Source organism: Mus musculus, chromosome X (genome assembly GCF_000001635.26).
Source record: "Mus musculus strain C57BL/6J chromosome X, GRCm38.p6 C57BL/6J".
NCBI classification, from domain to species: Eukaryota; Metazoa; Chordata; class Mammalia; order Rodentia; family Muridae; genus Mus; species Mus musculus.
The window spans coordinates 137,071,231-137,083,579 of record NC_000086.7 but is presented as its reverse complement, the minus strand read 5'-3'; the positions used below and the strand labels follow the sequence as shown (position 1 = coordinate 137,083,579).

General features: G+C 37.7%; 1 protein-coding gene across 1 annotated transcript in view; it reads right to left on the bottom strand.

The window, feature by feature from the left end:
- Window positions 1–1,076: 1,076 nt before the first annotated feature.
- Fam199x (family with sequence similarity 199, X-linked) overlaps window positions 1,077–12,349 on the bottom strand; it is a 32,910-nt gene continuing 21,637 nt past the window's right edge. The window contains exons 3-6 of the mRNA NM_146261.2: window positions 11,932–12,081; window positions 11,405–11,566; window positions 9,425–9,691; window positions 1,077–8,100 (exon numbers count right to left, since the gene is read on the bottom strand). Coding sequence (NP_666373.1) covers window positions 7,930–8,100; window positions 9,425–9,691; window positions 11,405–11,566; window positions 11,932–12,081 — 750 coding nt within the window. The 3' untranslated portion in view covers window positions 1,077–7,929. The remainder of the gene's footprint in view (window positions 8,101–9,424; window positions 9,692–11,404; window positions 11,567–11,931; window positions 12,082–12,349) is intronic.

Sequence of the window (12,349 nt, the reverse complement as noted above, 5' to 3'; positions counted from 1 at the left end):
TCTAATCACAGAGTCATATCCAAAAAGTGATGACTTTTGCTGTTTTGTGCAGACATAAGGTTCTGCAGCCCAGACTGGTCCTGAACTCAAGACAGTATGTGATTTGTACCAATTTCCCTGCCTCAGCCTCCCAAGTATAGGATTACAAACGCGCGCGCGTGCGTGCGTGAGTGCGCGTGTGCGTGTGTGTGTGTGTGTGTGTGTGTGTGTGTGTGTGTGTGTGTGTGTGTGTGTGTGTGTGTGTGTGTGTTTGATTATGAAGTAGTCTCCAGGTCCAACAAACATTCCAGGGAACAGGAGTATCTTCAGGAAAATGTACTAGAAACTTCATAGGACAAAAGTATAGTGGATTTGTTGGGTTGAACATGAAATAAAGAAATGCACAGAAGCTAAACTAGGGAAACAGAGTGGCAACAGGCAGATGATGGACCTAGCCACCTCCTCTGTTTTCTGGACTTTGTTCTGCCTCTGTCAGTCACCTGCTCCTCGATCAGTGGATCAGTAGCATTCGACCACCTGCGGATTTGTTTAAGAGTGGCGTGGCTCCTTCCACAGACTCACTGAATCAGCACTGGCATTTTACAAAGAGCAAACAGTTTTAGTGAACATTGAACCAGAAGGGATGGAACAAAGAAGGCTCCAAATAGCATGTACTCTAATTACGGGATTGGCCTTTCCTGCATTAGAATCACTGGAAGCTTTGGACAGGGAAGTTCTCTCCTGTGTATACTATAGCATTGTTGGGCTCAAGAAATGAAAATAACCCAAGTGTCTATCAGCGAACGAATAAAGAAAGTGAAGCGCACACACATGACAGGACACTATATAACCATACAAGAATGAAATCCTGTCATTTGCAGCAGCAAATAGAACACAATGTCAAGAGAAATAGGAACCACTCTGCCCAGCACTGTGGAAGTTTTTAGATCCCGTGCTTTCCAAAACAAAAAAGCCACGTGGCTATTGGACTCTTGAAATATTTTTCAATTCATTTACACAGTCACATATGTCTGGTGCCTACAAGAAGGACAATACAGCTATGCAGTACCTTAAAAAAAGAAACACACACATGCATGTTTTACTTAGTATTTAACTCACATTTATTAAAAACAAAAGGTTACAGACAGCAAGAATGACTGCCTTCTTCATTAAACAAGCTTAATTAATCTACCGTTGACTAATAAATGAACATATTTACTCACACAAAACATTTTGAGAATAAGTCCTGCCAATCTATGAAACTAAAAAACAAAAACAAAAAACAAAAAACGGCTAAGATTTTTCCAAGAAGAATCACTAATGTCCCTCTAGCGGCAAAAACAACATTGGTGATCAAAAAACCCCAAAACCCAAGAAAAACAAAAAACAAAAGAAAGAAAAAATACCAAAACAAAAAAACAACCCTACACACAAAACCCAAAACAGCACCTGAATCTATACATACAACCAATCATAGACATTTCATTTCTAGAAACTTAACTTTAAAAGATTCTACAGCAGAATCTTTTAAGGAAAATAGATCATTTCTGTCAACAAAACTTTGACCTAATTTTCACTTACTGTGTGAATGATAATCTCTCTAGAAATCTGATCTCTTCAGAAAGTTAGTTTTGTTCATGACTTCTGGGAAACTGAGACCCTCACAAAACAAGTTTATAGAGTCTAATCAAACTGTGAACCAAAGAAAATGGCAATTCTCTGTTAGTAGTAATTATTCTGGGATGAAACTTTGAAAGAAGCTGATTTAGAGTATAAAGTTATAAGGAGCAGGGAAAGAGATATACTTAGGATAGTATGAGTACCAAAATCCTTAATAACTAAAGTGACTCTTAATTCTGACACTAGGTTCAAAAAGCAGCTCCATCACATAGCCAGCTTCCGTTACAACCACCCAAACTCATTTAGATATACCTGCTAAAATATTTTCATGTGCAAAAAGGAACTCAAAAATAGAAACCAATTGTATTATAACTATTGTTATCCCCTCACACAGCTTCCAGAAAAACCAGCCAGGTTTTATATACACTGTAGGAAATAGAGAATGTACAGGGGACTGTCGTATATACAAAAGTGCAGTAATTCAGAATACATTTCGCAGGAATACAGGAAAAAAGTCCTGGTTGACAATCTGATACTTTACAGTATCTAAGACTACTTGTAGATCCTCCAAACCAGTCAACTTCCTACTTGCTTTGGTTATATTGATTCTACAGAACTACTTTTTGAAAAGAAGGGGAGCAGAAAGTCCCACAATTTGCAACTCTTAACCATCTATGAGGTGTTTCATGTGTGTTTGTGATTATTAGTAACTTCTTTTGGTAACAGTACTATTAAATTGCCAACACAAAGATTTATGTATTTTTTAAAATCTAAACAGGAAAACAGGAAATTAAATTCACCTACTACAGGAAGAGACACTATCAGCCCCATTTTCCAAAAGCCTTGAAATCTCAACGTAAACGAACACAAGAGATCAGCTTCAATTTAAGAACAAGCAACTGCACAGAACAAGCCATGGCTGTCCTTCTGAACAATTCAGCCAACTTAAGTGTGTACCTGTCATTGGCACACGGTAATTCCACATTTACATTGACATAGTCAAAACGGATATTCATTAATTAAGCAATTCTTCCCCTTTCCATCCCATCCATCCCCACAAAAAAGAACACAGATTTCCACAAGTTCCATTCACCACCAAGATGTAATTGAAGAAAGCTGACAATAGAGAAAAATTACTACATATTGACATCAGAAAAGATCACACTGGTTTTTCTGAGTTTGGCAATGAATGTCAAATTAAAATGCAATTTGCCATTGTCTGGTTTAAGCTAAAATATCAATAAGCTCAATTCAAACAATATTTGGGCAGTGAGCCGCAAGCAAATTTTAGTATTTAAGAAATGGAAATTTAATTGTAGTGAGCCAGCTTGGATTTTGAGCTATGCTGTACAGCTTCCTCATTCTTAACAGCCAGTTACAGGAATTGCCAGAGTTCCTTCTAAGTCTCATAGAGAATATAAATTATTTTTCAGGGACCAAATTCAAATATTTCAAGGACTATCTTCCAAATTATATACTGACAGAAACGTCTAGCTCAAAATGCCTCAAAGGCTTCCTACTTAATAACATTCAAATCTGAGATAAATTCATCTCACTTTACGAAGCTTAAATCTACTGCAAAGCTATCATATTAGATTTTTGCTCAATGATTTATTTCCTAATAGTCTCTTTAAAGATGGAATTTATCTCTAACTTAAATAAGTCAAATGCCAGTGCATTCAACATCAATACTACTATTGAACACAAACGAACTATACTATCAGCAACCCAAACTAACTTTACCCTCCATCAATTCCCGAGAAGAATTCTTGAAGACAGTGCTAAGAGGTAATTTGTTAAACCAAGCAGAATAGGGTGCCCCAACGATTACAAAACGAATCCGAAGAATCCTTAAAGTTAACAGAAGAAACACCTTTCTATATAATCTTGGCTCTTCAAGTGTTTCTGTACAGACCCTAAAAATTTTCTTTCCTGATAAAACTCACCTAGTTTAAAAAGATATATTCCCCAGGCACGTCTGGGTCCCCAAAACCCAGGAAGCTAAGGAGAAAGATTACAAGTTCCAGATCAGCCTGGGCAACAAAACAAGTTCAAGGCTAGCCTAGAATGTATAGGGAGACCTTGTTTCAAAAAGAAAAACGAAGTAAAAGAGTATCCTTGACTCAGGTATTTTTTCAGTGGGAAAAAATATATTAAGCAAATTTTATGTAAATGCAAGGCCCTTCATTAATGTGGTGGATCAAAACTAGTTTTAAGCAAATGAGTCCAAGATCTGAAGGTTTTTATTTTGTTTTATACTATTACTACTGATTGATAAGTTTTACTAATATCCAAACACCATGAGCATTATATGAACCAAATGATAACATTCTGATTATTTGATTTTGAGAAAGCCTTATATAGATGCAAATGGCAACGTTCACCACCGTTAAGGCACATGAGGCTACAGAGAAGCCATGAACAAAAAAGCCTGCTAAGAGAACCTAAAACAAAAAGACTGCTATAGAGTTTATGTTGTAACATTTTTGGCTTAAATATAAAGATATATAATAGATTTTACAATGTTTAAAGCTCATCAGAATCAGGATACCTTTATACAATAGTTTCATATAATTTTTCCTTTTTGAGGGAATTTACCACTTTTTAAAACCTAGGGAAAAAATGAGACATCTACCCACTCTATAGGTCATTTTTTTTTTTTTTTTTTTTTTATAAATCAGCTTCTGGGACTTAATTCAGAAATGTCTAACTTACCCAAACAACAGAAGTCAACTAAACTGTCACTATCTACCAAAGAATGAAGAAAAAGTGTCATTTGACTTTAAGTACTTGGAAAGATAGAATGAACTAGCCCTTTACAACTTACTACATTCTAAAACAACACCTTCCTTTAAACATTTGCAAAACTGTATAAAAATACATGCCATTTTGCTTAATTCATTGTTCACACTTTTAAAAGCTGCAATAAGGACTGACACACTCTTACAAGATCTCTAATAAAATGTCTCTGGATAAATCTATGAAAAGGAGACTTATTCACTCCACTGTCAGTTGTGGACAGAAGATAACCAACACTGGAACAAAATCTGGACTTCTATTCTTCCATTTATTTATCCATACATATTTATACTTCCATCATATACACCCACCATTTTTGCTCCCCTTTTCACCAGAGCCTTTCCTCTTCCCAGATAGTATCCTATTCTAGTTTCATGTGTTTCATTTTATTAAATCTAGAGTCCACTTGTAAAAAAAAATGCAATGTTTGTGTTTCTGAATCTGGCCTGCTTTGCTTAACATGATCTCCGTCTAGTTCCATCTCTTTTCTTGCTAGTGACAAAATTCCAGTCTTCATTATGGCTGAATACAGCTCTGCTATGTATCTATGTTACATTTTATTTATCTATCCACCTGCTGATGGGTATTCATTTATTGGCTATTGGGAGCAGTACTGTAATAGACATGGAAGCACACATACAAATCCCTGTCATATGCTGAGTTCGTTTACTTTCAGCATATACCAAAGGATGATATAGCTCCATCATAATTGTAATTTTTAAAAAAAAAAAAGAACTCCCATACAGGTATCCACTGCTACAGACAGTTTCTATCGCTAGCAGTACATACAGATTCCTTCTATCCTCTCTTCTCACCAGTAAGTTTTTTTGCCTTTCTTGATGACAGATAGCCATTGTGACTGGAGTAGAACAGACTCAACACTTTTGATGAGCATTTCCCTGATTTTTCCTTTTAATTAACTGATTAAGTAGGTTTTCCACTGAAAAGGAAAAAAAGATGCTGACTTGAAGTTGTTTTAAATATACCTCGTGGAGATACCAGATTTAATAAATTACTACCTATTTCAACAATTCTCTCTGGATTATCTACATGAAACATCCTAACAGATAACGGAGCACTGATAACAAAGACTCAAAGAGACTTTTGCCCTTTTGCGATAGTTTGTTTTAGAGGGAAGGAGAAAGATTTTAATCTCTCCCTCTCTCTCTCTCTCCCTTCCTCTCTCTCAGATCATAAACAACTCTAGGAGTTCCACAGTTTTTGTTTCTGTTTTTAAAATGAAAGCAGTATTTTCAATCTCCACCAAATCGACACTTTACATTCCAGTTCTACCATAGAGAGTGAAGCTGGACTTACAGAAAATTTCATGACATACCTTCTATAAATACTCAAACCTTTATAGACATTTAAAATCTGCCCATGGCACTTTGGTAAACTTACTCAATGGTGACTTAAGTTAAATCTAAGTTAAGAAGACTTGGTGATTTTTGGGAGAATAGAGACACTAGTCTTAAGTTATATCCTGAACCAGTTTTGGATTTTCTTTTACTGAGCATCAACAAACAAATAGTTTGCAAGTGGGTGATGGATAAATGTTGCCCTGTATCTCAATGTGGCCCCACCTTCCTTAGAGAATAGGAAGAGCATGCAGATTATCTCCTCTGTGGGATTTTGCTATGACTAAGGGAAGGCAGACAGTTTAGATGCATTTGCTTCTCTTCTTTTTCTATTTCTGTACTTACAGGGAAAACTGCGTACATTCTTTATTAAGTATTCTAGGATCTGACCCCAAGATCTCTTTGGTTCCTTTAAACTAAGATGGAGTACCAAAGGAGGTAGGAGGAAAGTCAGAAATACTACTGTAACTGAAAGCACACATATTCACACTTTTATCTTCGTAGCATTTTAAATTCTGATCTTAGTAGGCATTCGAAAGTTAAAGCCCAACCACAGGCCTCAGCAATGCTGCAAGGTACTAATTTTTACCCTCAGTTTCAATTCTATAGCCTTCAAAGAAACCAAAAAAAAAATAAAAAATTTTAAAGGTATAGAAAATTTTCGTAGCACTATGTAGCCTAGGCTTGTTTTGAACTTACAAATCCTCACCTCAGCCTCCTGAACGCTAGGATTAAAGGTGTCTGTCAACAGACCAGGACAAAAACTTCAGTTTTTAATTCAGTAAAATCTAAGCCTTTATAGCAAGTAAAAATTAAGAATTTTAAGTTGTTAATCTCTTTGAAGAACTAAAGTTAAAGATGTTGAAACTCTATTAACCTCTGAACTCCGTGGCCTTTTCAAAAGATTATAGGTTGCTTTCTAGATAGATGCAAGAGTAAAAGTGAAAATCCTGAAAGTCAGAAAACAAATTGATTGTCAGTAGTCTCAGTTTGTATCTTCTCTAGCCCATGCCAATGCTCAAAGACACATACAAGAAAAGGAGCCAGGCTATTTCTAAGGTCATGATAATGAATTCTTTGAAAACATGATTTCAAAAACTCCATGATTTCACATTTAGATATAAGAGTCCTACTAGGCACCAACAAAGGTGTTTTCTACTGCATACTGCTTTATATACCCACAGCAGTCTCTAAAGTTTGTTGAACTCCAAGTGGTCTGTCAGTTAATTTGAAACATCAACCTGTCCACACGTCAAACATATAAAATTGAGATATACTACATTAAAATTTTTTGATAGAGAGAAACAGATAAACGTTCTAGTTTAGAGATTCTTTGACAGCCTTAACTTTAAGGCTACAACAGGAAAATTTGATTGGTATCATTGCCTAACTGGAATCTCCACTTGAAACTTAATCCCCACTTGAAACACAACGTTAAGTCTAAAATTTCACTAATGTAGCATTACTTCTCAGTAGTTATCACTTGCGGAAATGATTCTCACTTGACATAAAGTAGAGAAAAACAAAGAAACTCACATCTAATTGGAAAAGACTAGGGCCCTTTTTTATACCTTTGCATTAATAATTAGTGAAAACAGAACTAAACCTAATGAAGGCACTATTGTAAACAGCAATGCATTCCTTATGTGCACCCTCACCTCAAAAAAGATTTGCCCCTAGGAACTAAGAATTATACTATGGCCCTTTTGAAAAAGTAAACTTAAAAAAAATCTTACCATTAAGAAGAGAACTGAATTACGGACCCTAAATGTATACTGACAAAATTAACTCCTTGATATCAGTACTTTGAAGTTTCCCAAACTGTAAATACAGTAGTCTTTGAAAAGCCTACTTAATCACCATAAAGTTAAAGTAGTTAAGACACTTCCCAGTGGTCCTTAAATGAGAATGTGCACGAGAATAGTCTGGCGTTAGTTAAAACACAGTGCTGCTCCAAACCCACACTGCCTGTGGCTCTGGAATGGGGCCCAAACACAATTCTAAGGTCTTTTCGGGATGCTGAAAGCTGAGGGTGCTGGGGCTACTCTCTGAAAACCACCGGCCTAAATTATTAATTACATCAGCACAACCCTAACCAAAAGTTTGGTCAAGATGAATGTAAACTAATGAAGAGAGAATAACGCTTCAAAGGGACACTGACGGATTCACCCTATTACATCAAAACATCAACATCTGCTTCATGGTCTTCCTCAGTCACTTTCAAGGAGAGCACCTCTTCGTTGAGGAAGAGCCCACTGAGCCTCTCCTTCCGCGCCTGCCTCTGCTCCTTCAGCTGCCTCTTGCGGAAGGCCTTCTGCTGGAGCTTTCGCTGCTTGGATCGCTTCTGTTAAAGAGGGAGATAAAAGGTCAGGAAAGTTTAGACACTGCTGTATGCAGCCCAGGGTTGGTGGATCTAATTCTCTACTTTCGAAATATTAAGTTGTTCAAATTTCTCTACAGAAATTGGTGATTCGAAAACCAATAAGTAAGCCACTGGCTTAAATGTTAAAAAACAAAACAAAACAAAACAAAAAACTTTAAGATTCTATTTTTGTGGCATTTCACTGGTGACCCTTTTGGCTAGGAAGAGCTAGTATAATTTAATCATTTGGGCTAGCTACGGATAATAAGATACTCTGAAAAATTGTATTTTTAAGTCAAAATAGGGTGTACTGGTATCAACACAGCAAAAATAAAATACTAGGACACAAAACTGAATATAAAATGCAGAGAACATTGCCTAAATCCCTAATGCTTATCTTTTAAGGTACATTTTACCCCCAGAGGACTAAAAAGTTTCCAGTGGCTATGAAAAGATCATGCCTTCATATTAGGCAAATGCTATCTTAAAAGCCTGTAAGGAACCCCGTGGATATTCAACCCTCATCGCTAGTAAACCAAAACCAAGAGAGCTGCCACATGTCCAGTGACATTCCTTGGCAAATAATAAGGGATGCCTTTGTTTCTTCCACTTTGACAAAAACAAAACAAAACAAAAATAAACAAGCAAAACAAAGCAAAATGAGGAAGGAATCATGGTGTATCTTCCCAAAGAAATTCTCCTTTCATGTTTGAATTGCTCTAGTCTGTGCCACTGCAAGGAACCATGCATACTCCCATGCTAAGCCACATAACCATTCCATGTACACTTCAACTTTCTTTTACAAGTGCTCCACAAATAAGTTTCAACTATGGAAGAAGAGAACAGAATTATGGAAAGTCTTATTATAGTTTTTGATTAGTCGAGGAGCAGTTAAGGTTGAAACACCAAGAAAACACTAAACACACACACACACACACACACACACACACACACACATATCAAAAACCTATACAACAGTTTTAGGATCTAATTGACAGTAACATCAGCAACATAGCGAGATTTGCTTAGGAGTGAGTTGCAATCTTATTTCCCATATTGCTTAATGAAAATGAACGTAAACACCAGAGACAGTTGAAGGTGACATGGTTGCGGGTTAAGAGTATTTGAAAGCCCTCGCTTAGAATGCTTTGCTCAACAGGACAGCGTTCTACCTATCCAATCAAAACCAAAACCCGCAGGCATCTACACAGTGGACGAGACGACTCTTAGTTGCCAAGAAATTTAAGCAAAAGAGTACTAATGTTACTATCGAAAGGTAACGTTGGGTATTAATCAGATATTTTACTTTTGAATCCCGAATCCGCTCTGCCGCACTTGCAGACAGGTTGCTGTCACTGTGTGCTCGGCTCATGTTGGCACTGGAGTTTGAAGCAGAGTTTCCAACACTGGAGCCACTGCTGCTTGCAGAGCTGACCATGCTGGCACTGCTGCTGCTGGCACTGGCGCTGGCACCGCTCACTCCACTGGTGCTTGCACAGCTGAAGTTGCTTCTCTTCCAGGCCTCCCTTGTAGGCCGCTGACGAAGGCTATGCTCCTTGATATAGTTTCTGACCTTGGGACACACAGGCAAGCACTGGTGAGTATTGCACCTTGATGTTCTACCCTCGAGATGCCGGAGCATATGCCCAAAGTGCTTTAAATGTCTAAAAGAGGGGGGATAAAAGGCCATAAGAAATACCTAAATACAGAAATAAATACCAAGTCAGGTACATTAATTCTGCCCGGCTTGCGCTTAATATTAGATTCAAGTCCAGTCTGGGCTACAGACTGAGAATGTTTGAAAACAATTACCCAAGTTTCCTGGCTGGTTTTCTGTCAACTCGACACAGCTGGAGTTATCACAGAGAAAGGAGCTTCAGTTGAGAAAATGCCTCCATGAGATCCAACTGGAAGGCATTTTCTCAATTAGTGATCAAGGGGGGCAGGGAGGGTCCATTGTGGGTGGTGCCATCCCTGGGCTGGTAATCTTGGGTTCTATAAGCAAGCAAGCCAGTAACATCCCTCCATGGCCTCTGCATCAGCTCCTGCTTCCTGACCTGCTTAGTTTCAGTCCTGACTTCCTTTGGTGATGAACAGCAATGTGGAAGTGTAAGCCGAATAAACCCTTTCCTCCCCAACTTGCTTCTTGGTCATGATGTTTGTGCAAGGATAGAAACCCTGACTAAGATACCAAGAGATGAGCAGGAGAGGAACAGCACGAAGGAAGGGAAGAAAGAAGGACTAGAATAAAAAACAGCAGTGTTTAAAACTCTAGCAAGCACATAGATCTATATTTTAAAAATATAAAATATTTATGTAGCAAATGCTATGGCTTTCAGAATTTGAATTTTAAGAACACTGAAGTGAAAACAACAAACACAGATGTGATTATACATTTTCACAGGCGTCTACCAAAGATTTAAGTAATGATTCTGTCTCTAACAAGTGTGAATTTCCCCCTTAATTTTAGTGAAGGCCACAATGGTACCCGACTTTAAATGCAACTCATCAACTTACCATACTAGAGAAAACTAGCTGAAAGGTAGAAAAAAAATATTACCGTTGTGTGAAATGAGAAAATTTTCACAAGTGCTAAACACAAGACAGCAAAAAGAGAGAATTGAAAAATATTCAGAGCATGTGCCAGAGCAAAGGTGTAGCAAAAATGTTATTTGGAAGTGATTGGAAATGCACATCTCAAAGCCCCTGCCCAGGCTCAGTTATTCCACCAGGGCTCTTGTTGAGTAGCACTTGAGAGTTTCCTGTAGGATCTCACACACTCTAGGCTGGCCTTGAAGTCCCTAACTAGTCGAGGAACTTCTCATCATTCCAGCTCTGCATCCCAAGTGCTAGGATTACAGGTGTTTGTCATCACTCCAATTGAGTCTGACAATTCATCTGTTTTAAACTGAGCACTAATCTGACTGGACCTTTAAATGGTGAAATAAGTTTCAACGTCTAGATAACTAAAAGTAGAGTCTAGATCTTCACTGGCCAGAAAGGTATTACTATTTGAGACACATAAAACATCTTAAAACCATATCCTCTCAACTATTGTCATTTTTTTCTTGGCAGAACCAGGGGTTGAATTCAGGGTTCTGTGCACGCTATAGCGTACCCCTGAGCTACAATTCTTACCTCAACATCATTTTCTTTCTAATGTTACATTTCACAGCAGTGATTCTGGCCCTGATAGCCTATGAATATACATATGATTACATAAGCCTACACTTTATAAGATGGTGGCATCGTCAGTAGATAAACAATCTATATTTACTTTACATACCTGCTTCAGTTTTTCATCTGTGAGACAGTTAAGTTCAATAATGAACTCACTGTCTGTAGGGGAGATCTGAGCAGAAGGATCAATGATTTTAATAATGTCAAGTTGCTCCCGGAGGCCCATCTCAGTACTGACTTTACGGCTCAGATACTCAATATATTCCACCTGTGTGAAGAAGAAGTACAGCAAACAATGCCAGTGTTAAAAACCTGACCTTTGCTATGTGAATTGTGACACATTATAGACATTAGAAGAATTGTTTTGCCCAGGGCTCCAATGAAGAGCCAATGACTGTCTGGACCTTAGGAGCTGACCGGTGGTCCTTAGGAGCGTTACTAAGATGTCATGATTTCACTTGTTTACTGGGAAAAGAAAAGTTGAAACTCAATTGTAGATGTATTAACCAATTCACATAATTCAGTGGCTACAAAGAGAATAAAGGGGGCTTCCCATCCTCTCTACATGTGAGTTCTTTTCCACATACACTTTTAATTAAGGACGTCAACATCCAAGACTGTCAACACGTTTACCTGCTCATCATTTGTCATCGCACTCCAAGCAAGCTCATCTAGATTCCGGTGTTTGTTTTTCTTTTTAGAAACCAGGCAAGGTGAACTTGGAATACTGGGTATGACGTCAGAAAGCACATCGCTTCCACTGGCAATGTCACTGCCTGGTAACTTATAAAAGAAGGAAAGGCAAGGGTTAAGAAAATTAAACATGACAAACTGCATTTTAAATATGGTAACACATTTCATACATCAATTAAATGTTACTTCAACCAGGCATGGTTGGTGCACATGCTGTAATACTCAGAAAGTAGAGTGAGGATGACCAGCAGTCTAAGGCACACTACTAGACAGAGTTAAACAGCCAGCCTCAGGTCACTCTCAGTTATAGAAGATCATGTGTCAAAAAGAAAATAAAATTTACTTCAATACAAGACTA